Source organism: Astatotilapia calliptera, chromosome 16 (genome assembly GCF_964374335.1).
Source record: "Astatotilapia calliptera chromosome 16, fAstCal68.1, whole genome shotgun sequence".
Taxonomy (NCBI): domain Eukaryota; kingdom Metazoa; phylum Chordata; class Actinopteri; order Cichliformes; family Cichlidae; genus Astatotilapia; species Astatotilapia calliptera.
In genome coordinates, this window is record NC_137437.1 from 20,935,035 (window position 1) to 20,962,155 (window position 27,121).

A 27,121-nucleotide genomic window follows, 5' to 3' on the forward strand; every position below is an offset into this window, starting at 1 on the left:
GGTTTATCGTCGGATTGTTTTGGTTGACGTGCACAGCTGCTTACCCCGTGGAACTTCTTAGCTTCAGTAGAAATCATGGCTCAAATTATCCTCTCAATGTGATTTAAACTAAAGAAGGAAATTTAAATTAACCCACTGTTGCACGCAAAGTTGGGACATTAAAAGCGATGAAACTGAAGGAATTAGAAAGCTGTCTGCAGCAGGTGGACACATTTGAAGAGCCAAAAATCCTTCTTGAGCAGTATCCAACCAGTGCTCATATTGCAGGTATGACGGTAACAGTGACGATCAGTTGAGCGTGTAACAGCACATATTTTGTATTCATTATCCCCCCCCCCCCCCCCCCCCCCCAGCATGTATGCTCTACACAATCCAGAGTACATTTGATGACATTGAGGGTAAACTCGTAGCAGACCTGGGATGTGGCTGCGGAGTCCTCAGCATCGGAGCTGCGATGCTTGACGCAGGGTGAGAGCATTGTTTATAAGTTTAACATAGCCGTGGCTTACTGTAGTCTATTCTCTGCGCTGTATCTATCTTTTTTCCTTCTTTCTGCAGTTTGTGCGTCGGCTTCGATATTGACGATGACGCTCTGGACATATTCAGAAGAAACGCAGAGGAGTTTGAGATTTCTAACGTGGATTTGATCCAGTGTGACATGTGTCGTCTGGAGCCAGAGGCGTACGCCGAAAAGTTTGACACTGTCATAATGAATCCACCATTTGGGACAAAACACAACCAAGGTGAGCGCATGCCTTAAATATGAACGGTTTCTTTCTTTACTAATTTTGAAAATCCTCTTATAACTGAAGCACTAGAGACTTAAGCCCCCCAGCCTAACAAAATGCAAAATAACTCAAAGAAATAATACATTTAAGTTTATTCCGTGTTTATGTTATGGTAGTAAGGATTAGCGGCAACTTGTCGTTTGCACAGTTCTTTACTGTTGCAATTATATGTGCACACTACTCTCTTCACTTCATGTGTCCAGCTGTGGAGCGCTGACTGTTTAAAACCTCACTACTGTGTGTGTGTCCACAAGTAGCTGATCAGTCCATGAAGTTTAGAATGAACCAACTAGCCCCCAAACATGCTTCTTTATTTCTTTTAAACCATTTTGTGCCACAGACAGGCAGTGACGACAGTTTTGTCCACCTGAGCGTCCACTCACCAGCTGCCTAATTTGTCACATCTTTTCGGGCAGGCTGTGCATTTGTAGTCACAGGAGCATCCCTTTAACCCTTCATACAGCCCGTTACTTATTGTTCTGTTTTGTTTAAGGTATGGACATGAAGTTCCTCCGAGCTGCTTTAACCATGGCAAAGACAGCCGTTTACTCACTTCATAAAACGTCAACACGAGAAGTAAGTTCACCAGCCCCTGACAGTCTCTCAGGTCTCTGAAAGCTGATCTTTTACATCTTACTTAGCAGTTAATTTATCAATGTGACCATTAAATATGAAGCCAAAACTCACATCTCTATCTACAGTATGAATGTTGTGATGCCTGATCTGTTTTTTATGATCCCATTGCAGCACATACAAAAGAAGGCAAATGACTGGGGAGTAAAGATGGAAGTCATAGCAGGTAAGAAAAATAAGGCCAATCTTTTTTTTTTCTCTTCTATTATTAAAATATTCAAATATTCACTAAATACTTTTATTAAAGAACTGCGATATGACCTGCCAGCATCTTACAAGTTCCACAAAAAGAAATCGGTAAGATTACATCAGACAGTACATGTTCTCCAGCTAAATGTGACACAGGACAGATTTCCCCCATTTTTTGGTAAATGATTTATTTGCAGTCCACATATGCAAACAACAAATTAGCAAAGAAGATATTTTCAATCAGTCAATGTAGGAAAACTAACTCCACACACATTCTAGATGTCACACAGGTCTTGCAAAATAAACTAAAATCTCCTGGTGAAATTAAATTATAGTGAAAACGTTTAAGGTGAATGCAAAACATCTTCAAAAGAGAAACATGGGTACACAAATAATATAAGAGGCACAGTATTCGGGGACATAAAAGGCTGCAAAATGATGCTTTGAACATATTTCTCCAGGTTGACATCCAGGTGGACTTCCTACGATTTTCCAAAACTTGAAGCTTTCACTGGAATGGACTCAAGTTGTCTCTGTATTTTCCATTTTCACTGTTTGTAATAAACGTTTTCATTAAAGAAAAACTGATTTTAAGTCATAACTAAGATCCATTTTCAGTTTTGATAACTTTTGCTGCAGGACCATAATCGGGATCTTCCCGTTCTCTCTTTATAGGTGCAGCTGTTAAAGGGAAAAAACACAAACAAAAAAGAAAATACAAATTAGATAAGAAATAATCTTAACACAGACTACAATATGTTCCCAAGACTACATTTTGAAGCAGAATATTGAAGTGCAATATTTTAGCAGAAGGCGATGGAGCTTTTGAAGGGCAGGTGTGATGTGACTGAGTTCTGGTGATGATGCAAGCAGCAGAAGTCTGTAACAATTGACGTTTATGAACAAGTTGAGAGAAAGACCAAAAAGAGCTACAGTAGGTGGGTCCTAACCGAGGTGTGACCAAGGATGGCAGTACAGTCAGGTAAAAAGAGATGGATGGAGGCGAGTGTGCTTGAAAAGAATGACACCCAGAGTCTGGACCAGAAGGAAAGGAGAAACTGTTACATTTAGACAGTGGATTTGGTGCCAATGAGGAGAACCTCTATTTTATCAATTTAATTAGAGAAAATTGCAAGGATTTGATTTTCTGGAGGTAAACACATAGGACAGTGGGTGGGATGACAGCAGTAGGTTTAGTAGACCGGTAGAGTTGAATGTCATCAACATAACAACGGAAACTGATATTAAGTTTATAGAAAATAAGGATCCTTGGCCCCCAACATTTGGCCAGTGGATCAGAGACGTGGTGAGCCACATTCATCTAGAGAAGATTAAGTTCACCATCAGAGGGTGTGCTGGAAAATTCTATGCTTCCTGGCAACCATTCATTATTTATGTTGAGAATATGTAAGCCTGCGAAATGGATTCATGATTATTTTATGTTGACTCTATATAGTGGCCCATTGTCTTACACATCTATAGTTTAGTGTATATCTTGAGTATATATCACTACTTTGTTTTCTGTTTTTCACGTGAGATCTGCTATCAAAGGGAGGGAAAGGGTGGCAGCAATGTTGTGCCTTCATCTGCATGAGTTTAACTGTTAGAAAAATGACAAATGGGAAACAGATGACAAATAAAAGAGGGCCCAGGATAGATCCCTGGGGGACTCCATTAGGAACTGAAAATGAATAGGATATGAAATTTTTGAGTTGAATGAACTAAAAGCGCTAAATGATTTTGAACTTACCCTCCTCATGGTGATCATCGCTTTCAAACTTCATCTTTTTTCCTTGGTACTGAGTTCTGCCTTGATCTCTGCCACCTCTTCCCCGTCGGCCTCTTCTTCCTCTTCCACCTTTTACGACAGACAAGACTACCTTACTAAATCATATAGATGACACTGTGGAACTGTATCTTTATTGACATTAACTGATTACATTCCAATGCAGTCAACAATGTTAAACAACATGGAAATGCATCTCACCTCTGCCTCTGCACCTGCTGAATGATCCTTGTTGAGCCTCTATTATCTTCTTCATCACATCCTTCTCCTCATCTCCTTCAAGCAGCTGCCATGTGACAGTGTTGTCGTTGATTTTCAGTTCCTCTCCGTGTTCTTTTTTGGCTTTATCTAACGCTTCCTGTGCTTTCCCGTCAAACAGAAGGGTGCCCTTATCAGGAGGAGAAAAAAATAAAATATTTAAACAAATAGTATTTCTTTGAAATGAAACAGCTCTACTCATTTTCAATCCTGAGTCATGCCACCATGTTGTGTTGTGGAAAAAAAGTCTGTAAACCTGACTTCAGTTTTCTGGTTTATCAGTCTCTTTATTGTCATGCAAACATTAGAAACCTGAGGAAGACATCACCCCCTTTCTCCAAGAGACAAAATCTCTCTGTACTGTCAATGAAAACTGCTTTCTGTCCTTGGAAATTTCCTATAATTACCACAGATGTGGATATTATCATTCATCACCCCACTAGTCTAAACAACCCCAGACATCTCGTCTCTCTTGCAAGGACACAATTTCACCAGATGTCCTCAACCCGCACAAATATAAAAACACAAACACACAAAACAAATGGTTACAATTAAAACATGTTGAATTGAATTACACAAGTAAATGATGTAAGTAGATAAGGTTATACCACATGTATGAAGAAACAGATGGAGAACATACCTCTTTGGCCCCTCTTGTGAAGTCAACCCACTTTATGTGTTCGATGCCAGAGAACAATTCATGGAAGTCTTCTCTTGAAACACCTTCAAGCTCTCCTGAAAACTTCAGTAAACGTCCTGACTGCTCATCCAAAAGCAGATCCTGCAAGTAAAATGAGAAAACATCATTACAAAGCCTATTTATTCTTTAAGTGGTGCGTTCATTAGCAGAATAAGCTCACAAACACTTGGAGAGCTTACCATTTCTTTTTTCTCTGCGTGTTTCTGCTGTTGTTCCTTTTCCCTGAATAAAAAAGACAGAAGTAGGAAGGTTATTTTTCACAAAGTGTAAAATCCAGTTTTATGATTAAAGATACTAAAGAATATGTACTCACTGTTTAACTTTTGCTTTTGTCTCTGCTTTAAACTGTTTTCTCTCTTCTACCTTCTTGGCATGGTAGGCTTCCCTGAAAAAAAAAAAAAAAAAAAAAAGAGCTGATCAATTACATTGTTTCACACAGAGAAATTCAAAGGTTTGCAAAACCCCAGTTAAAAAAAATGCATCTCATCCAGATATATGTATGTAGTTTAGTATAATTGTAAAACTTTGTTACAGCTGTTTTCTATCCTCTGTATCCCAGAAATACCACCTGTATTTTTCTTCTGGGATAGAGTAGTTTTGTATGATTCACCAAAAAAAAAACCCCTGTATAATCTTTGATTCTCTCGGCTTCTCTACTAATATCATTTAAATGCTGGTAAAAACTTTACAGGCTCCATGCCGGGAAACATTTACTTGTTAAAACCGACATGATCGAACGAAAAGTAGGGGTGGGGGAAAAAATCGATACTGTGTAGTATCGTGATATTTTGTTTGCTAATAATGTATCGATACAGGGACAGCAGAAATCGATATTTTGTTACAAAAAAGGTTTTTGTGCTCAGAGCATGTTGATCCTTTTTCTGAGCAAGAATCCTGACATTCCTTCACTGTCCAAATGTGTTTAACTTTTTTTTGGCAGCAATAAACATGACAGTTTACTTATTTTAATTTAAGAACATGTTTTATTTTAATTAAGTTTAAAACTTTTTTATTTGATGTAAATTTATATTTTGTTTTAATTTACTTTCAAATTTTTCAGTTGCTGAAGGGGCTGCATAGTTTTCATAAATTGCTTAGTTCAGAATAGCTATAATTGTACCAGATGGTTGTATTCAGTTAAGTTGGACTAGACTGTAATACAAACCGTTCACTTTGTCAACAATAAAACTGACTGAAATGAGAGAAAGACTGAGTGCGAGACTTTGATATTAGACAAAATGAATATTGATAAAGTTTAACTTTATGTACAGAATCTGAATATTGCAAAATATTAAAAAAAAAAAAAAAATCAAAAAAAATCGCAATAATATCATATCGTGTGTTAAGTATTGTGATAATATCGTATCGTGGGATGTATGGTGATTCCCACCTCTATCATCCAGATATATGTATGTAGTTTAGTATAATTGTAAAACTTTGTTACAGCTGTTTTCTATTCTCTGTATCCCAGAAATACCACCTGTATTTTTCTTCTGGGATATAGTAGTTTTGTATGATTCACCAAAAAAAAAAAAACCCCTGTGTAATCTCTGATTCTCTCGGCTTCTCTACTAATATCATTTAAATGCTGGTAAAAACTTTACAGGCTCCATGCCGGGAAGTGCACAGCAAGCTGAAACATCATCAGCAGATGTGCTGTCACATTATTCACAAGGTCAAGTACGATGGGCCTGTAAGTCTATATTGGCCCAACACACAAAACAGTTCAGTTTCTTTGTTCAATTTAAAAGATTAAAAAAAAATAAAATAGAAGTTATGCAAGCTACTTCATCCGATTTAAAGGCATCAAAGTACATATATGACACATCTGCCACACCTCTTAAATCAGTGAATTCTTTATTAAATCACTGACACCATTGATAGCTGCTAGCTAGTGCCTAAAAAGCATCACAGCCTACCTTGATAACACAAGCATCTCGTTGTCTTTGAATGATTTTATATCCGTGCGTTCTAGGAACTGCTTGGCTGACTCTTCAGTGTCAAAACAGATAAACACAGATCCCTGAAAAAACAGAAATACAAAAATTATATAAGGGAAGGTCTCCTAAAATTGAAAAAAAATATTTTTTTAAATTATATACATCTCAAGTTCTGTTTCCCGTACCTTGAACTGCCTTTGCAGGTTTCTCCTCATCTGAATGTTTACTACCGAGCCTTTGCCATTCAGCCACTCCTGAATCTCATCCAGGGATGTTTCAAGAGGGAAACCTTTCTAGATGAGGAAAAAACAAAATGTAGGGAAAACAGTAGGAATACAATCAAGGTGGAGAATAATTGTGATTTTGTCTACACAATTTATAAGAGTGTGGGTAGGCTAAAGATGTATTGCACTGTTGCATTACGCTGCATTAGTTTGAGAAAAATAAAAGTTGTCTGAATGCCACTGTGAGCACAAACAAATATTTACGCATTCTCAAAGCATTTGCATACAGTTAAAAAAAAAAACTAAAAAAACTAAAAAACTTGCCATGTATACAGATTTGTGTTTAAGTGCATCCTTGTATTCATCGTCCTGTTCGGGTAAGGGCTTGCTGGGAGACCTCCTGATCTTTGTCTTGTCTTCACTGATTTCCAAGAGACCAGTCTTTGACTTCTCCAGAGCTGCAATGAGGACGCTGCTGTCTGTGGTTAAAGACTTCAACCTATGAAAAGAATGCAAATCTTTCAACAAACACTCAGCTACAGGCGGCTGTAGGGCTGTGTGTTAACACTAATGATGCATGCATTCATCTGCATTATAAGGGAGAAGACCCTGCAGTTTATCTAATTGTCCCTCTTTGAATTCTCTCAGCCTGGTCATGTTATGTATGTGAGTGGGGTGGGCACTCCCATTTCAAGTAATAAAGCTCAATTAGAATGTAATTTGCTGACTCACACACTACATTACATTCTAAATATACACTTTAATAAAGGGATTACAGGAATGGATTCCTCCTGCTGTGTTAATTTGCCCTTGCTGTGGCCACTTGTGACCTGACTGCTAACAAGTGAACCTGAGGCACAGCATGAGAGCATGCTCTCATCTCATCCTGCCCATCATGAATCATAGAAAGGGTCCAAACACACCGATTAGTCATCACTATCCTCCTTTTCTTGCCCAGCACACCCACCCCAAACAGCTATACTCAAAAGCCTACCCTTGTCCTTGTGGACTGAAGGTTGTTACTGCAGCTTCAGTATGTCATGTTGTGCTAGTATTTTTACACTAAGTGGAATAGAACTGCAGTCCATAAAAGGCTGTTTTTCACAACAATAAATATAATAAATAATATACTGGTATTAAGCTAGTTAATTGCCAATTACTGTCAGCCCTCAATCACACCTCCTTTAGTCATTACAGGTGTGGTGAAGAGAAAAAAGCCACTTCAACAATGCAGTAACCACAATGTGAACACACATTGAAACTAACATTCACTACAGCCACAGGCACTGTCTCCTCCTATTAGCTGCACTCGCATGCTGCATTTAAAGATCCTCACACACATATATACACCAACATCCAAAATATCCAAAACTACAACCTCTAGAGGATGACAAAACGTGGGACTTGATAGGACACACTAGCAGAAATTGTCAGAGCATTTTACATCATGTGTCAGCTTTCATTTATTAATTTTCTGTGGCTAATTTCTGTGCTTTAGCAGGCTTTATGGCCAGTTTTCTGTGCTCATATTTCAACAGATAAAGCAGTGTTAGAACTGCACTGCACAGAAGGTAAGCACAGTGTTTAATGCCGAGTTGTGATAAGCATAGTATTTAGTTAATCTGTAATAAAAAGTGTCTAATATAAGCAACCAACAAATATACCCCACAGGTATATACAATTTCACAGTGAAAGAATTTTAATTAACAAATTTACAAAGTAGATTTTAGTGCAGCGTCTCGTAATGTCAAACAACACCTTAAAAAGTGCATCTAAAATTCAGTCCTAAGTTTAGTTAGAGACCTCAGATGATGACATTTATAAATACACAATGCAATCAGCTAAAAATCTTAAGTTAAAGAGACTTCTCATCAATCAGTAAACACAAGTAAGTACATCAGTAGTACTGAATAGTAATCTAAAGATGAACAAATTGAAGATAGCGCCTGGACTTTTAAACCCCACTTATATACTTCAGAGTAGAGTTCCCCCCCTTAAAATCTCAATAAACAAAAAGCATAGGTAAATAAATGAAAGCCAAAAATAGAGACTAAAATAAAATAAATACAGTAATTATTTGACACGGAAAGCATTAAAGAGAAATAAACAAACCTGTTGAATTTAAGCATCGTCTCCAAAGTCACCCAGCCATCATCGACCTGCAGCTGCTCTTTGAGAAACCGGTCTCTTGGAAGATTGTGATCGCCAAAGTAGTACTGAGTAGGAATCATTTACAGCCAAATCAGGACCAGTTTTACCTGGTAAATACCAAATTATGAGTTTAAACTTTAAATTGGAAATACCTCGATCTGTCGCACCACTTTCCCCTCCAGTGGAGACATCTCTTCTTGACTTTCTGCCATTTTGGTTCTGCATAGAAAAAAACAAAACAAAAAGAAAGGTGTCCTACTGAGTTAGAGATTTCTCTGATGTTTACAACAAACATTTAAATAAAAATATCTTACAAGAAGAGATTTTATCCATGTTACATATGAAACAAAAAAATCGAAATGTTTTTTTCGGGGAGCTTTTTTGTATTAACTGTAAATTTGTAAATTTTTATTTTTTTTTTATAGCCCTGCGACAGACTGGCGACCTGTCCAGGGTGTACCCTGCCTCTCGCCCTATGACAGCTGGGATAGGCTCCAGCACCCCCCGCAACCCTGAAAAGGATAAGCGGAAGCGAATGGATGGATGGATGGATGTAAATTTTATATTAATGGCAGATTCCCAACATGTGGGTCGCAGCCCTCTGTTGGGATGTGAAGGTACTGCAGGTGACGTCATTCACAATATTTATCTATATTTAATAAAATTTCAATTCACTTATCTAAATTCTTGATTGTCATAAGTTTTAAAACAGACTGGACACACACACCCACACATAAGATCCTATAGGATAACTTACAATTTACGATGCACTCTTATTGGCCAAATATATTAAGATTTTGGTTTTACTAATACATTAAAGATTAAAAGGAATAAAATTTGGATTAAAAATGATTTTTCTGGAACAAATCCTAAAGAACTTTTAAATTGGGTTTTGTAATTTTGTTTATAATTGTTTATAATTTGCATGAATTACACATAAAACAAAGCTATGACACTTAAATATTTTCATTATTTTCCATTTCATTTGATTTTTGATGTACCTCTTAATTTGTTAGAAATGAATTTTTTTGAGAATCAAGTAAAAATATCTGAAGGTCAAAAACCATGAAAAACACTTGTATGACAACCTGTGAAATCAAAAATCTAAACAATCTAAAACATGGCAAAGATTAAATTTATACAACAGGTTGTTCTAACAAATATTAGACTTTAGTACTCAAAGAGTCAACTGTTTTAAACAGAAGGTATAAAATGACTAAAAACTGCCAGGCTTAGGCAGCCTGAACCATGTTAATGGGAAATCGGCTTTTTCACCCTTAGAATTATTATATGTTGATATTTTATGTTTGTAAACACAGAAAGTTCCATTCCCCTTTGCTATATTGAGGACAGCGCAGCTATGTGGCCATTTTCTAGGGATGTTGCTTGACATCAGCTTATCCGCAAACCAAATAATATTTACGAACCTCCCTAGCCGACATTGATCAATGTTGTGCTGGCTGAAAGTTCAAATACAGCACGAGGAAGAGTATAAAGAAATCGGAAAAAACAAACAACACAAAGCAAAAAAATAAATAAATAAAACCCAAAACTGAAAAACAACATACAAGCAAAACGAACTAGGGAAAAAATATGATTAGCTATTGGCCACGTTGTCATATTATTAAACGCTGGTATGAGGCCTTGCTGTTGTCTGAGTTTTTGTAAATTATCTGCAAGGCCATACAGGAACCATCTTTAAGACTTGATTATAATAACCAAAGTAATAACTTAATGCAGTTACACAGTTATATGCACTATTAAATATCATTTAGTTGCTATATATTTACATTTAGATACACACCTTCAGATAGATGCCCAGTTTTAAATCTTACAAAAGGGAACCTAAACCTAAAATTGTGAGTTGTAGCACATCGCAGGACTAAACCGACGTGTTTCAGTCACCATAATTAACTACGGGCTCATCTAGCTCCACGGCTAACTTGTTAGCTTAGCTCTTTCAGTACACGGGCCACGCTTGGCATCAACACAACAAAAGCAGCTTCTCATTTGTCTATCCACGCTATCGGTACATGTTTTACTAAATTACGTGATTTGTTAGTGCGTGAATTACTTTTTTTTTGTAGGTAAATTAAAGTAGTCACCGCTACTCTGCTAACACTATTCTAGCTGCAGCACGCTGTTTAAACCTGCTGGAAGAAAATCCACTCTGTTCTTTAGTAACGTTATAAAACACTCCCTGGGTAACATAAAAAGCCTTAAAAATTGTTTTCACAATCGTAAAAAGTTACACTTACATAATAAGTCGCAGCTAGAAGCAGTTTAAGCTGTTCAAACCAACAGTCCCCACTTCACTGCTCGCACGTTGTGGAACTGCGTGCTACGGAGCCCACCAAGGGCCAAAAAAGACTCATGTTCGCGCAAGCTCCTCTGTGCTTGATCCCTGCAGCAGAACAACAAGAAATTTGGTCTTTTTCATTATGTATACGTGCTAATGCTTTGGAATAATTTTCTCTAGTACATATTTGGGTAATCAGAAATTAAAATTAAGAAACTTAATTTATCAGTGCACAATGTTTAAATTCAAACTTAGCCAGAGTGCACTTTAAAATCACAAGACATTACCTTCTTATTTAAAAGTTTAAGCAAACTGATCGATGTGCATTTGTTTTTCAAACACAGGAAGATTCCCAAGCCTGAAATAAAAATAACGTAAGACTACAAATGTATCCAAAAACTTCAGTATTCTTTTTACATGTTCCTATACCTGTTAAACATTCTTATGCTTTTCATATTCGCGCTTAAAAATAGAATTTTTGTTTGTTTTTTGTTTTTGCTAAGTCACGTATTTACGCGAACAGTGTGTTAAGTTTGATACCTGGATTATAAACTGCGATGATATATCACAACCACAAGATGCCGCTGTGATTCTAATCACGGCGTTTAGTTTTTATGTGTCATTTTAAAGTTTTTGTTTTTCGTATTTATTAGGTTGTTTTTTATTGATGTGTGTACCTTTTAAAAACAATTATAGTAGGACTTCAGTTGCACCGATTGTTGTAAGAAAGGTCAGACTTTTATCAAGGCTGACATTTCATTAGCTTAAAATAATTTTGCCTCTTTCCTGACTTTGTTTTGGGAGACATCTACATTGTATTTTTATTGTTGTATGTGTGACGTAAATATCACCCACCTAAGTTTGGGAAAAGACTGATGTTATTATTATCAGTATTTTTCTCTTTTGATATCAACTTTAAAAAAATGCAATGTAGCTTGTCTTCTTTTAATTATTTGAATTTAAGATAAGATAAACCTTTATTAGTCCCACACGTGGGAAATTTGTTGTGTCACAGCAGAAAGTGAACAGTGCAAAGTTAAAGCAACAAAAATTAATAAAAACAATGGAAGAATAAAATACTGTGGAGGTGACTGTGGAGGCCCATTTGAATACAGTGAGCTCACTGTCATGTCAGGAAACCAGTTTTTCACTTTTGTGACACGGAGTGTTATCCTGCCGGAAGCAGCCATCAGAAGATGGGTAGACTGTGGTCATAAAGGGATGGACATGGTCTGCAACAATACTCAGGAAGGCTGTGGTGAATAAACAATGTTCAGTTGCTACTAAGAAGTTGAAAGTGTGCCAAAACAATATTCCCCATACTGTAAGACCCTAATCCTGAACCTTTGTTACAAGGCAGGATGGAGCCGTGCTTTCATGTTGTTTTTGCCGAATTCCTTTCATCCAAATGTTGCAGCAGAAATCAAGACTCATCAGCATTTTTCAGTCTTGTATTGTTCAAATTTTGGTGAGTCTGTTTGTACTGTAGCCTGTTTCCTGTTCTTAGCTGACAGGGGTGGCATGCAGTCTGGTCTTCTGCTGCCAAGTTAGCCCCGCTTTAAGTGGTTATTTGAGTTACTGTTGCCTTCCTATCAGCTCAAAGCAGTCTGGTCATTCTGTCTTGGATCAGTTATTTCAACTTGCGAACTGCCACTCACTGGACATCTTCTCTCTGTAAACCCTAGAGATAGCTATCTGGGAAAAACCCAGTAGATTAGCAGTTTGTGAAATGCCAACAACCCTCAACCATTCAAGGTTACTTAAATCACCTTTCATCCCCATTCAGTTTGAACTTCACGGGATCATCTTGAACATGTTTACGTGCTTAAATGCAATGAGTTGCTGCTATGTGACTGGTTATTTAATATTTGTGTTAACAAACAGTTTAACAGATATAACAAATGAAGTGCCAAATAAATTTCTTAAGTCCATAAAATTCACTGAACTCAAACAGAACTTTATTAGCATTTTAGTACTTTATTTAATCAAGGTACAACCTAGTACACCTCTACTAATAAAAGTCTATTTGTAGTGTGATTTTTAAATAATACTTATTAGATTATAAAATGTCATCTTCTCTTTTTTTCATTTCTTTTCAGTCTATTTTAAACAAACAATCAAACAAACAAAAAACGCTCAACATGAGGCCCCTGAGTTTTGTATGAAAAGCTGGTATTCATCACTATATTCACAGTTTGGCAAATAGCTTCCTAAAGGATCTGGTGCAGGCTGACATGCTGTGAGATAAATATGAAGTGTGGAATATTAGCTCTCTTCAGTGGAGTCACTGTTAGATCCATTTGGCACAAAATAATCAGTAAACAAAAATTTGTGTCACTAAACACCATAAACACAAATACAGCCATGTGACCTGGTCGGGCTGGGGAGAGTCCCCACTATCTCCCACGAGTCCAGCTCAGGGTTATATTTCTCGATGCTTTGAAGGTAAGTCCCTTTGGAGTACGAGTATCCACCTGTTACGTAAATACAACCATTTATTACCACGGCCCCACACTCCATCCTCCTCTCCTTCATCACCGATATCGGTCTCCACTCGTCTCTCTCTGTGTCGTAGCAGTCGGCAATCGTCGTCTGTCCACCCACCACATACAGCTTGTTGTTGAGAGACACAGAACACAGCCCGTACTCTGAAATGAGAGGAGTTCACCTTAGAAAACAGCATTTAATATACTCATGCTTCTGTTTGGTCTGCTTTAGCACGCATACCTGGATGGGGACTTATTGTAATGATGCTCCACTCGTTGACATCTGGTCTGTACACCTGTGTTTTTTCATAGGTGCAGCTTCCTCTGTAGCCATAATGACCTCCGGTTACATAGATTTTATCCCCCATTACACACGCAGTAGCATTTCCTACACCTTCAAAGAAAACAGAGATCATAAGCATCACTTGAACACTCCAAACTGTCTATCACGTAAAAAAGATGATACCTTAAGTATGTGTTTTATCACTTCATTCATACAAAGTTATATATATATATATATATATATATATATATATATATACGCACAGTGCAAAGGCACAGTTCACCCAAAATCAAAATTACATGTTTTTCCTCTGGCCTGTAGTGCCATTTATCCATCTGAATCTTTTTGGTGTGAGTTGTTCAGATTAGTAGATATCAGCTCTATCAGATTCTGGTTTTTCCTTAATAAAATGGAAATAACTGGCACTTGACATCTGGTTATCAAAGCACTGTTTGGAAAAACTCAGCAGCTTTCGCAGAAACTGTGGCCTAGTCGTTCAAAAATCTGCAAACCTTGTTTCAAGCAGTTTCAGTTATGAACTACTCAATTATTTGCTAAGCTATACCCCCACAGTTCATCTAACCATGCTGAAAAGCATGAGTTCGCAACAGTGTGACACTATCTAAACATTAATGGTGTCTCCTTCTGTTGAGCTGTAATGTTAGCTGCCTGCTCGCTCCCTTTGGGTGGTGGATACAATTCTTAATGTGAACTCTGTCGGCTTGTTGTTCTGTGCAGAACATATAATAAATAGCTGCTACCGTAAATGGTATGAGTCACATAAATGATTGTCAATGATACTGTTTAAAAAAAACATATAATGACATTTGATTTTAATGCTCATTCTTGAACTGAGAAACAACAAGTTCCATGTATGAACTGCTCAGGAGCTTTCAGTCAAAAATCACATGATCTTCATCAGCAGATGGTATTATGACCATGTGTTTTAAACAACAGCTTTTCATCCTATAAGAAGCCCATAAAGAACTCATACAACTCCACTAAATGGACCTTGTGGTGAAACTGCTTCCTCTGCCTTCATTTATTTATATCCTGCTCATCATTTCAGCCCTGGAGATAACACAATCCCAGTATTTCAGCATACCTTGGATCATTTTGGCCACAGGGAACCATTTCTTTTTTAACGGATCATAAAATTCGGTGTCTCGTTCTGGAGCTCCTCCCCGGTAGCCTCCGATGGCATAGATGCAGCCGTGCAACGCCACAGAGCAATGGTAGTACCTGGCTGTAATCATGGGGCAGCCCTCAGTCCATTCATCACAGTCACAGTTATAAATTGAAACAGTGTCCAGGGCCTCAACAGTGTTTGTCTTGTAGCCACCTGTCACATAGATATTTGCACCAAGTAAACTGACGCTGTAGCTCTCTCTTGCATGGTTGGGCATGTCCTTTCCTTGCACCCATGTGTTGCTGATAGGATCCCAGATGTGGACTTCACAAAGGGGGTGCCAATAGTACCCTCCAATGATATACATGTTGGCAGACATTTTTCTAGCCGCAGGTATCTCTTTTCCATTTGACCTTAAAGCCTGGATGATTATAGATTTCAATTTCCCATCATTCTTCTTTAAGTATTGTCTATACACGTCTAACGTGGTCTTAAAGTAAATCTCATCCAGATCCAGATGGATGGAATGTAGCATAATTGAAACGTGGTGTATGCGATTATCTAAGTCATGGTTTACCCATGTGGCGAGAGCATCTATCAACACTTCATCTTTCTGCACAGTGAGGCTCTGTACAGCCAAGACTTCTCTCATCTTCTCAGGGTGCAGCTCTAGAAACTCCTCCTGCTGAATGAGCTCCGGGAACCTGCTCAGCATCACTCTGCGTGCCTCCCTCTCCAGCCCAGGGCACAGGTGCAGCTCAGCGAAAGCGTGCATGCCCAGGCAGTTGTCCACATCCAGGAGGCGAATGAGAAACTCCTCACATGCTTGCTTCACAGGAACGAACTGCAGCAGGTCTGCAGCCTCCAGCAGGCTCTGTACGTTGCTCTCAGTGATGCACACCTGAGCAGTGTACACATAGTCCACCAGAGCACCCAGCACCCCGTAGTCTATGCCGCTCAGTTTGATGACGCTGTTTGATCTCTCCTTCATGTCAGCTGTGAACATGACTTTGAAATAGGAGCTGCGGGCTGACAGCAGCGCCTTGTGGCAGTGAAACACCTGTCCCGACTCGCCACACTGCAGAGCGACATCGGTAAACAGCCCGCTAATGTAGAAGTGCCTGAGCGCATCCAGGAGCTCTGCCGGATGGTCACCATCACAGAAGTCATATGTGTAGATTTCGGCTTGTTTATGTGACATGATATCTAGAAAAGAGAGATGGAGAAAGTATGTGTCTAATGTAAGCCAAACACACACACACACACACACACACACACACACACACACACACACACACACACACAGGGCTGGCGAACATCAAAGCAATACCGAGGCGTCACATTCCCATTTATAATTAATTGCAGTGTGACTGGTCATAGAAGAGTCTTCGCATTTACGCTTTAATCCATGTATCCAAGCAGACACACTGCTTGACTACCACTCACCCTATTTCCATGAATGACTCGAGCTTTTTTTTTCTGTCTCTCCTTCCACACTGTCCTCAAGCTCTCCCGTCTCCACCACACATGAGCCTCAATTTAGCTCACGCAGGACAGTCGCAGGCAGGCAGCTCGATCCTATTTTGGTATTTGTGCGCAGCGTCCATAACCCCCTCCTCCTCCTCTCTTCTCCTCTCCTCTGCTCTGTAGTCTCAAACAGCGGGTCCTTGACAAAACTCCTTCAGAGGAATCACCCAACCCCACCGTTTTCTCTCAGAGTCTAAATATAACCTCCATCCATCCACAGTCTCGTGACGCGCTCACGAACGGCACATTTTCTGTGCACCCAGCAGGCACAAACAGAATACAAATAGTATACAAATGAGCGTCGCTTTTTACTAGGGCGCAAGAAGGAGAAAGGGAAGACGACGACGAAGAAGAAGTCATTGCACTGGTCCATTCATGTGTTCACCATTCTTGGCGTTGCCATGGTATTCTGAACCCAATTCGAGTGCGGTAAAGGCTTTAGCTAATCCTAACGAGGATTAACAGCACAGGGCTGCAGAGACGGAATATGTGTTAATCTCAGCAAATCATAATGAAACAATATTACTGCATTAGAACTAGTAATAACAGAGCCTTTGTAAAACCTTTTTTTAAAAGACAGATTGTTTTTTGTGCCCCATAACAAGCCGCCTGGGTTTATAAAGCAACAGAGAGGCAGGTCACTGCTGTTACCTGAGAGTTTAACGCTTAATGCTGAATTAAAAGGGACAGCGGTGCAGACTGGACTCAATGCATAACTTAATGGCTAAGTGACAGAGATTTGACTGGCAACTGTTTTGCATAAATGTTCATAAAAAAGTTACCTTCCGTGAGACATGCTGATTCTTTTCTTTTTAGTCCAATGAAGGATTTTATTCATGAATTTATTCTATCGTTTAACTGTTGTTAAAATGAGCACTGCGACGGTCCCACTCAGTATTTTCTGAACGTTTAACTTATAAATCAAACGACTGATGTTGATAAAACAGCCAACTGAGGTAAAATATCGAATTAAACTTTCAAAATGAATCGCACTTTGTCTCTTGTTACAACATCATAACCGGTTTTATGTAACACAGAAGTCTGTGTGAACGGGTGAAATGTTTTAATTTTATATTAACGTGCAAAAAAACTTGAGCTAACTTCTTTATAGTTTGCTTCCAATGAGCCAGACGTGTAATTTTGTTTCAGGTGGTCTTAGGGGATAGCTCTCTGGGCTTTCTGAAGGCCCTTTGCACATTGGCTGCTTTTTCACTTATTTTCAGTCCAGCTCTTGTACCTCACCATTTTCATAGAGATTTTCTGTTTTGTTTTGTTAAGCACTTTAACATTGATATATGAATCATTCAAGCATAAAAAGCCACCTCAATCAAGGGATGAACCAGTGTTGTGTATACACATAACAGACAACTTAGCAAAGAACCAATTATAAATTGTATCCTTAGCCACTTTATCGTACAAACACCTAATTTGTTCCTTTAGTTGAATCTATGAAAAATTCCATCACAGTTTGACAGGCATTGCAACAACAGCATGATTTCTAAAGAGCTATTAAGACAAAAAAACGGCATATGGCAGCATGCCATTCACTGTGTCCTTAATAAAAATTAAGAAACTGGACAAGCAAAGGACAAACAAAAGCTTGCAGGCCTAAAAAAAATCAAACTCTGTGTTCAGCAGACGAACAGTATCTAAAAGTCACGTTCTTAAGAAAGAAGGGGGGGAAAAACAGCAAAGACCTGACACAGGACCTGAGAGATGCTTTAGGTCCTAAAGTTTATCCATCTGCTGGTGACATTAGAAATCGTCTCAAGGTGGCTGTCAAGAAGTCGTTCTTAAGGAAGGGAAATGAGGAAGAAAAGCCTGAGGTATGCAAAATTACACAACAACTTTACTGAAAATTAGTGACAACAGGTCGTTAAAGAGTGAACAATCCAAATGTGAAATGCTTGTTTCAAATCCATCATCCAATATATGGATGCAGAAGGACTGTTGTATCTGACATTTACCACAAGCCATAGCGCTTTGCTGTGGATTAAACAGATTGCTGTGTAGGCTGGACTAACTGCATGACTGATTAGGCAGCGGACACAGATTGAATTAAGTTTTTCATGCAACGATTCCACAGATTCCATTATTTAATCTCTTTATTTATTTATTGTTGAAAAATATACTACTGTGGCATCCACTGTGGTTTTCTGGGAGGATGGAGTAAAATATATCTTTGCTTAAGGATTCAGAGAACTGAGCATATGCACTGCATGTGGTAGGACTCATATTTTCTGAAGGTCTACAGAAAGTAAATGCCTATTTCTGGCTACTCTGTTTTGAGACAATGAGCTGAAATGTATTCTTATTTAGAAGTGGAAAGTAGTGAGATGAGATGATCTAAAGTGAGTGAGATTTCCATGATGCCACAGGAACAGATTTACATGTGAAAAAAAGTTGTGTTGTTGCTTGCTTGCTACAACCTACAAAGCAGCTTTCTGCCACTAGCTCTGGGATGTGTTGTGCAGCCCTTTACTGTGTAATCTTACCAAAAATTAATAACAGTGGGGCAAAAAAACCCCCATAGAACCGACACAAATCACACATTGAACATTTTAATAGAGGAATTATTGAAGGGCTGTCGTACTGAACTCGAGCTGTGTAGTGAAGTATTTTTAAAATATTAAAATATAAGGCGTTCATATTAGAAAGTCTTCTTTAAGAGGATCAAACAAACTGAGCAGCGTACAACAAACATTTTTATTTAATTTCTACTTCTACAAGTTAATAAAAACATCTAAACACTGGAATGTTATAAAATGCAGGTTTTAAACTGCAACTTCTGCACAAGTTGTTAGCTGTAAACACAAAGACCGGATCATTTATATTAGACGCTCCTGAAAATGTTACAGATCTCACATCCTGAATGCTATTCAGTGCCTCTGTAAGTGCTTTGCGCTGTCATTTAAAAGCTGAGCTGCGCTGCATCCTTCACCACGGAGTTCAAGGCACTGAGATCTCTCAAGAGAGAGGACACCCCCACACAATACCACAGATCCCCAGAGCGGTCTGCAGGAGCACTGAAAGACTCAATCTCCACTCCCTCTGTGGCCAACACTCCTAAACAAAGAACAATTGAAGAGAGAAAATAGGTGTGAATGGAAAGAAAAGAAACATGGTGAAGGTTACAATTTAGTTCTCACAACTCAGGGCCAGCTTTCATCTAAATTCAAACTCAAAAACAAATGTGCGTAAAGAAGCAGTTGAGGAAAAACAACAAGAATGCATGCTTTGTTTTCAGACACACATTTTAACAGACAAGCAAACTATCTACCACCAACCTAAACTTTCCATTTAATTGTTCTGAAGTGAGAAACAATTTTGACTCTTTATATTGTGTTTAAGGTTACTGCCTTAACCTCCAAAACTGATGGAACTAATGGAAGTCATAAATTAATTCGTAAAACACTGAAAAGAAACTTTTCTCAGTTACTGATTGTGAATGTTGAATATACATTTGAATATACAATGAGGGAGAGTTTGTGCATTCTATCTATTGTCCAGAGGGTGGCGACTCTATTGCACTACTGGGTTGGACCTGCTTTTTCTCTCGCTTAATACTTTGTTGCATGGATTCAAACAGGTGCTGAAACAAACCAGTATTGATATGATAGAATTGCACAGTTGCTACAGATTTGTTGGCAGCACATCTGTGCTTCAACCATGTCCCAAACCTGCTCTGAGATTTGATGACTGTGGAGGCCATTTGTGTACAGTGAAATCTTTTATATTCACAGATTATAGTTTTGATGTCTACATTTTCTTACCAGCCAGTGAGGACAGGAGTTGAGGATTCGCAGGGGCCTTAAAGAACAGCAGATTTCCAGTGAGAGAGATGGGCTGTCTGAACACACTGTTGCACAGCTCCAGGAGGACAGGTGCTCCACCTTGAACTGAACCGCTGGCTTTGTAGCTGCAGCCATTGGCCGCAATCTCCACCTTACACACTCCTTCAGTGGCCCCGGCAGATGCACAGTGGGCCTGGTAAACCTGAAGAAGTTGAGATAAAGGAAAAAGATTTATTTGACATATATTCCACTTGTTTTTCTCATGTTTTATTTGCCTGAATAAATTGACGGTGTACCGTGATTCCAGTTTCCTTAGCTAAGCTCAGCGCGTTGATGAGGTTCGGGCAACATCCTGATTCATGATTGAGTAAACCCACCAGCACAGCTGAAGTCATGTAACCAGTGGAGGACTTCATGCAATCCCCTGGTTTGTTGAGCAGAGTGCAAAAAGCTTTTAATTATAGGCAAAATATTTTAAAGTAAAACTGTTTTAGAAAAAAAAAGACAAAAGAAATTACACAGAAATGATATTCCTATAATAGCTTATAAACCCACACGACTGATTGGACAGTTTCACTGTGACACCAGCAGAGGGAGGAAAAACTGCTTCCTAGTATTTTTCCTTCCTATGAGATGAACTCTCCTTGAGGTCGCTTGGTTACAGGAAACTGGTTAAACCAGAAATGTTACCTTGTGTAGTAATTTGAACGTGACTGAATGGTTTCTTAGACGCGCTGAAAGACTGAAGAACAGATCCAACGGCTTCTCCGAGTTTAATCAGTTGCTGCGACTCCTGGGAGAACGTGCTAGCCAAGACCTGAGCATTTACCTGCATAAGGAGAACAGTTTAAAATCTGTTACAAAATCATTCTTTTTTCTTTTTTTAAAAAAAGGTTATAATTATTTATTTTAGTTGAGGGCTTTTTTTTTTATAATTTTTTTTTACCAACACCCTCCAAATGTGATCAAACTGGATTATCTACTGATACTGTTTCCTGCTCAGTCTCTGTTTCTTTGTATGTATCACCACTGTTTGCTTTATGTTTTTTGTACTAAACAAACAATAAAATATATCAGTTTTAAAGCTCCAGATGTCCAATGTGCAGCTGTCATATTCAAAATAAACTGCAGCACTGACGGCACATGGAGTAAAAGAAATAAAGAAAAATTTAACTCACAAATTCCTGAGACTGACGGTTTTCTGCGAGCATTGCTCGCTTGTCTTATTTCCAGAAACAGCGCTGCAGTTTTATTTTTTATATTCTTCACAGCTTTATAATCATCTGCTTATCTGATAATACTTGACATATTCTGCTGTCCATTTGGTGCAGATGAAAAGTGAAATGATGCATCAAATTCCCACTTTATGGCAAGTGTGGACAGAACCCGAAGCAGAAAGCCTGGCTTGACAAAGAAAGCTAATAACCACTGCTGTGATATCCATTAGGTTCCTGTTTTCTTCTGACCTGCTGCACGGCAGTCTGTAAAACAGTCCACTACTTCCTGTACAGATAACTGTGGGTATGAAGTCTGATTTGTTGATAGTGATGCTTTTGAAGCTTGAGAATATTTAGGCTTCTTTAGCGATTCATTTTACACAAATCCGCCAAACAATCACTTCAGTAGCCCTTTAGCAAATTTATAACTCTGGTCTGAGGAGTTATTTTTTAAACACAGTATTAAGACGAGCATGTAGGACTTACTGCTCCGACCAGGTTCTTTCCCTTCACCATGTCCACGATCTGCAGGGCAATGTCCTCCCCACAGCGAGCCTGAGCCTCCTTCGTACTGGCTCCCAGGTGAGGGCAGCTGATGACATTGGGATGCTCCACCAGTGAGTGGTTCTTAGGTGGCTCCTGTAGCCAAAAACATAAAGACAATGTGAAATTTAAGCAACAACATCTCTTTATTTAATAAAAATAAAGTCAATCAATCAATTTGACAAAAAGAAAAACCTCCACAAAGACGTCAAGGCCTGCTCCTCCACACTGTCCAGACTCCAAGGCTCTGAGCAGAGCCTCCTCATCGATGATGCCCCCTCTTGCACAGTTCACAACCTTCACGCCTTTCTTGCACTTGGCAAAGCTTTCATCGTTAAGCAGACCTTGGGAACATCAAAGAGAAATTCCACATCTTGCTGATGGACTTTGCGCCACCGTTATAATCGACCGACATATGATTGGTGTTTAGCTCACCGACAGTAGAGGGCAACAGGGGAGTGTGGACAGTGATGTAGTCACACTGGGGCCAGAGCTGCTCCAGAGACATCTGTTCCACTCCCCAGCTGGCTGACACCTCTGGAGGAGTGATTGGATCATAGCCAATAGTCTGTTAAGGAGAAAACAACCTGTCATCTTTTTATGCCTGTTTATTTTAAATATCACAGTAACTGTGAGCAGATATCATATGCTGACCCTCATGCCAAATGACTGCATCCTCGAGGCGACCTCCTTTCCTATTCTTCCAAGTCCGACTATTCCGAGCACTTTGCCGTACAGCTCTGCGCCCATGAACTGAAAAATCGGAAGCAAAACAATGACCCACCTCCAAAAATCTCAAAGTACACAGATCCAAGTGTCCCATCTGATTATTCACAACTGAGTGGACAATGGAGCCAACCATGCAACAGTAATGGCTTGATGCTCCCAGTGCAAACAGCCGTTCAAACAGCACACTGGAGAGCAAGCGAAAATGCTTTTACCTTCTTGCGATCCCAGTTTCCTTGCTTCATTGACATCGCTGCTTGTGGCACATTTCTGAAAACAGATCAACGTAATAATGGAATATTACTGCACTTCAATTACAACCACAGAGCTTCTCGGCAATTGTTCAGAAATGACATGACTCGTCTTGCCTTGAGAGGCTCATGAGCAGAGCACATGTCAGCTCAGCAGCACTGATCGTGTTGCCACTCGGCGTGCTGCAGAAAAACACAGTTATAAAGTAAAGTCAGTGGTATACTGGAACTGCACAGTGAAAAAAATCTGCATTTAAACTGGAGGCTTACTTCATGACAATAATGCCCTTTTTGGTAGCGGCAGGAACATCTACGTTGTCCACACCGGTCCCAGCTCTTCCAATAATTTGGAGATTATTAGCAGCACTGATAACATCAGCTGTTACCTTGGTTGCAGATCTAACCACGAGGCCATCATAGTCCTGAGATTCAGAAAGAAGCAGAGCTGTTTTAAATACACCCAATAGTTCACACAGAGTCAATGGGTGTCAGTTATTTTGAGCAGCATAAAAACTGTGAACCAGTCAAAAATCCTATGCCAGGATATGATATACTTACTAAATAATTCTCATTAATTCCTCATTTCTAACACTGATCTTTGGCCTGTTTTATGCCAAATGATTTACCTCTGTTCAACCAGAAATGTTACAAGACAGGTTATAGTGGGGGTTTTTCCCCTGTTACAATGTAACATGGACTTCTATAGTTTCCCATTGCCAGGGGGACACCTGTTAACCATGCAAATAACTTTTTTCCACAATAAAATGTGATTTTATATCTCTGTCTGTGTCATGTCATGGCACATGACATGACACAGACAGGTGTTGTTTCAGGTGCCGAGTTCTGGGTTTGAATCTGCTTCAAGACCATTCACTGTGTGTCTTTTTCCTGCTCTCAGATTTCCCTCTCTTCTTTCCACTTTCTTGTCTAAATACAGACTAAAAAGCAAAAAAAAACCCAAACAAACAAAAAAACAAAGATCGTAAAGATTTTTTTTTTTTTTAATGGTTGAAACTGCAGCATTCAAAACTGATCATGCTGCAAAATGACATCTGACTGATAACGTTGTTAAATAGTTGTCAGCAGAGTGCCAAACAACATCTGGTTCGTGTACACACACACACACACTACTATTACCAAATGTTATTCTTATTAACTATAAAGGACACTTTTAAGCCGCTTATGTTGATCTTCATGTAAATTCTATCCCATTTGTTGCATGGTGATTTATTAGCCTGTGTTGCAGCCAGTTATTAGATCAGTTAGCTCAGTGTGAGAGATGAACACTTTGTGTTACCCTTGTGGTGTATATTCTTGATTTATTTTATTCTAGAGGACAAAAGCATAATAAATCATTTAAAAATTCTTGAACAGAAGCTTTTTCTTGCTAGAAAGCCCAACAAGGATGTACAGGCATTATTTAAGCAACACAACCAGTCCATTTTCATCTCAGAGCTATGTTTTTTTTTTTTAATTTAAGACTAGATGCTGAGAAACAGCCATCCAATGGTCATTCAACATTGAAATGTTTATTGAGAATAGGCTAAAATAAATTTTTAAAAATAAATACATTTTGGACTATGGGGGCTCCAAAAGGCTCACAGCCCCAGGGTGTACAATAATGTTAAGACACCCCTGCAGGGGCCTCATGTCATTTAGGGCACCAGAAGTTTTAGAGCCAGCCCTGTACAGTCCATTCAGCTTACATGAGAACAGCTCATTATTTCTAATCTGACAAATTGAATTTGTTCACATATTCTTAGACATACACACATTGGCTCTGTGGAGAAAATGTGGGATTGATGGAATAGTTTGGGTTGGGGGTAGAAGTGGAATCAATGGCCGCCCGATGCACTTGCAGCAGATAGGAGGTCTGACCGTGCGGCAATAGTCACAACACCACGAATGAGTTGCATCAGCTTCACAATGGGCGGTACTAACCGAATAAATCAGTTTTTAACTGGCTGCCGGGATCATTTAATTACACGTGTCAGGTTGAATTGTGTTACGGAATAAAAAATGCCGGCTGCTAGTCCGCAAAAACTTTTTTAGGCGTGCAGGGGCACATGCGCACCGATTAGAGCGAAAGCGGCTTTAGACTAAACTTTATAGAAACCTGCTTGGTAGGAAGAAAAAAATAAACCCGACAGCGGGTGCATGTGAAGAAATCACGCAATATAACGCAGAGTGCCATTACTACCTTTATCTCCGCGATTAATTCATCCTTAGTCATGTTCTGCTTCTCCGTGACTCGGATGCCATTTTCCTCCAGAATCGTCTTGCAGCGAGGGTCGACACTTTCACTAATCAGCACGGTTTTGATGGAGATCGGGGCCATCTTGGTGTTTTCTCTGCGGGTCGCTCGTTGGTGGGCCACCGGTGGGTGCTGAGTGATCTGGGAGAAGAGATGGATGGATGGATCGGGGAGTTGCTTCTTTTTTCTTTTTTTTTTCCTTCTGCCGGTTTTGAATGGTCGTCTCTGATTTAAGACGCCCCCTTTCTACGTGGATCCGCCTGCAGCTCTCAAAGCATAGAAAGTCAAATCCGAACAATGCATACTGGAAATCCTGGAAATGGCCTGCATTCAAAATAAAAGTGCAGAAGTACTCTAACTGAGGCTAATACTGGCTTTTGGTTTGTAAGACTACACGTAGTGCTGGTTCAAGGTTAGCAACAGCCTCCTGTTAAAATGGATCAGCGTTATTTATTATTTTGCACATTTGTCACACATACATGTAAATACAAAAAGCAGTTTTTAAACCATAATTCAAACTATTAAGTGAAAAAAGCTATTCCTAAACCCGATAACTACTTGTGCCACTTCTGCAGCAAGAACTGCGATCAAGCTTTTGTGATAACTGGCAATGAGTCTTTCACATTTCACATGGAGGAATTTTGGCCCACTCTTCTTTGCAGAAATGCTTTAACTGAGCCACAGTGGGAGACGTTTGGTGTGAATAGCCAGTTTAAGGTCATGTCAAAGCATCTCAATCTTCCATCTAACCTTCCTTTTATTTTTTGGGGACATTCAGTGGACTAGCTGGTGTGCTTCATATCACTGTCCTGCCACAGGCTATCACACTACCACCACCATGCTGATGTGATGTTTTGTTTTGTTTTTAATTGAAATGCTGTATTCGTTTTATGTCAGATTTAACGGGACTCAAAGCTTCATATAAATTAAACTCATATTATATAAGGTTTCTTTTGGTGAATGTGAGATGAGCCTTTGTGTTCTTTTTGCTCAGCTGTGAGTTTCTCTTTGGAGTTCTCCCATGGATGATATTTTTTACCCAGTCTCTTTCTTATTATTAAATAATGAATGCCGACTTTAACTGAGGCAGGTGAGGCCTGCAGTTGAGTTATTTTATGTCCTTCTGGAGTCATGTCATGGAAGCACCTGAAACAGCAGAACGCAGTCATTTGGAGTAATTTTCATTTCCATTTTCAGACGGATAGATGTCAATGACTTTGTTTCTCAGCTGTTTCTTTAGATTTTGAGAGCTTTTAGCCTTCTTCACGTTGTCAGGCAGGTTCTATTTAAGTGATTTCTGGATTCAACAAGTCTGGCAGCAATAAGGCTTCGTATTAGCTAATGAAGCTTAACTTTCCAAAATCAATGGTTTATCACAGTTAATTCATTATTCCTTTTCATATAGGGCCAGGCTTGTAAACTTTTTTCCCTTGATAAATGAAATCCTCATTTAAAAATTTCTATTGACTTGGATTTTATTTGGATAGGGTGTTTTATTTTGTACATACTTTTATTTGTCAACTTGAGATTTTCTTTAACTGATTGCTAGCTTTTATTTTATATGATGGGATAGGATATGTTTCCTTTATGGCAAAGATGGAAAATGCTTTTGTTAGAGCAGTTAAAAACTAAGACAAACACACAATACATATAAGAAATAGTGCCAATAAGTAGAATGATATGTTGCTGAATAAAACAGAATAGGACAAAAATATATCAATAAGTATCAAACTAATCTAAACAGATACATATACTGAAGGGAAATGAGTGTAAACTGAAATAAAAAATAATATATAAAAAGGTAAAATATTGTAAGTTCAATAGAGCAGCAATGGCTTATTAAATGTAATACAAGCAGTATAGCAACTATCAGATGATATTAAGGTTACTCAGTGTAGCTTATCCATACACCAATCCCTAACTCGAGACTCTAAACGATGCAT

The 27,121-nt window shown here is 38.8% G+C and overlaps 4 protein-coding genes across 5 annotated transcripts; 1 reads left to right on the forward strand and 3 right to left on the reverse strand.

Moving 5' to 3' along the window:
- On the forward strand, window positions 1-2,194 carry mettl5 (methyltransferase 5, N6-adenosine). 2 transcript variants are annotated; one of them, XM_026145089.2, is made up of 7 exons: window positions 1-267; window positions 354-468; window positions 559-743; window positions 1,282-1,364; window positions 1,536-1,587; window positions 1,669-1,718; window positions 2,072-2,194. In XM_026145089.2, exons 1-7 carry the CDS (start codon window positions 168-170, stop codon window positions 2,111-2,113), a joined length of 627 nt encoding a protein of 208 aa, XP_026000874.1. In that variant the 5' UTR covers window positions 1-167; the 3' UTR covers window positions 2,114-2,194. The 2 variants fall into 2 exon arrangements, with proteins under 2 accessions (XP_026000874.1, XP_080146550.1); XM_080290424.1 differs by lacking the exon at window positions 1,669-1,718 and having other exon boundaries at window positions 9-267.
- Window positions 1,646-11,067, reverse strand: ssb (small RNA binding exonuclease protection factor La). The gene is made up of 12 exons (XM_026145087.2): window positions 10,928-11,067; window positions 8,822-8,888; window positions 8,631-8,734; window positions 6,843-7,017; window positions 6,480-6,587; window positions 6,274-6,377; window positions 4,668-4,739; window positions 4,534-4,576; window positions 4,295-4,435; window positions 3,598-3,784; window positions 3,361-3,468; window positions 1,646-2,291 (listed from the first exon to the last, which is right to left on the reverse strand). The coding sequence occupies exons 2-12, from the start codon at window positions 8,879-8,881 to the stop codon at window positions 2,212-2,214; spliced, it is 1,182 nt and encodes a 393-aa protein (XP_026000872.1). The 5' UTR covers window positions 8,882-8,888; window positions 10,928-11,067; the 3' UTR covers window positions 1,646-2,211.
- Window positions 11,068-12,904: 1,837 nt separating this feature from the next.
- Window positions 12,905-16,788, reverse strand: klhl23 (kelch-like family member 23). The gene is made up of 4 exons (XM_026144892.2): window positions 16,313-16,788; window positions 14,843-16,072; window positions 13,696-13,848; window positions 12,905-13,616 (listed from the first exon to the last, which is right to left on the reverse strand). Exons 2-4 carry the CDS (start codon window positions 16,065-16,067, stop codon window positions 13,306-13,308), a joined length of 1,689 nt encoding a protein of 562 aa, XP_026000677.1. The 5' UTR covers window positions 16,068-16,072; window positions 16,313-16,788; the 3' UTR covers window positions 12,905-13,305.
- A 2,292-nt stretch (window positions 16,789-19,080) lies between these two features.
- phgdh (phosphoglycerate dehydrogenase) lies at window positions 19,081-25,456 on the reverse strand. Its single transcript, XM_026145878.2, has 12 exons — window positions 25,125-25,456; window positions 23,195-23,346; window positions 23,042-23,107; window positions 22,889-22,943; window positions 22,602-22,700; window positions 22,383-22,515; window positions 22,143-22,291; window positions 21,891-22,043; window positions 20,878-21,016; window positions 20,484-20,611; window positions 20,167-20,389; window positions 19,081-19,459 (listed from the first exon to the last, which is right to left on the reverse strand). Exons 1-12 carry the CDS (start codon window positions 25,260-25,262, stop codon window positions 19,305-19,307), a joined length of 1,590 nt encoding a protein of 529 aa, XP_026001663.1. The 5' UTR covers window positions 25,263-25,456; the 3' UTR covers window positions 19,081-19,304.
- Between the last annotated feature and the right edge of the window lie 1,665 nt (window positions 25,457-27,121).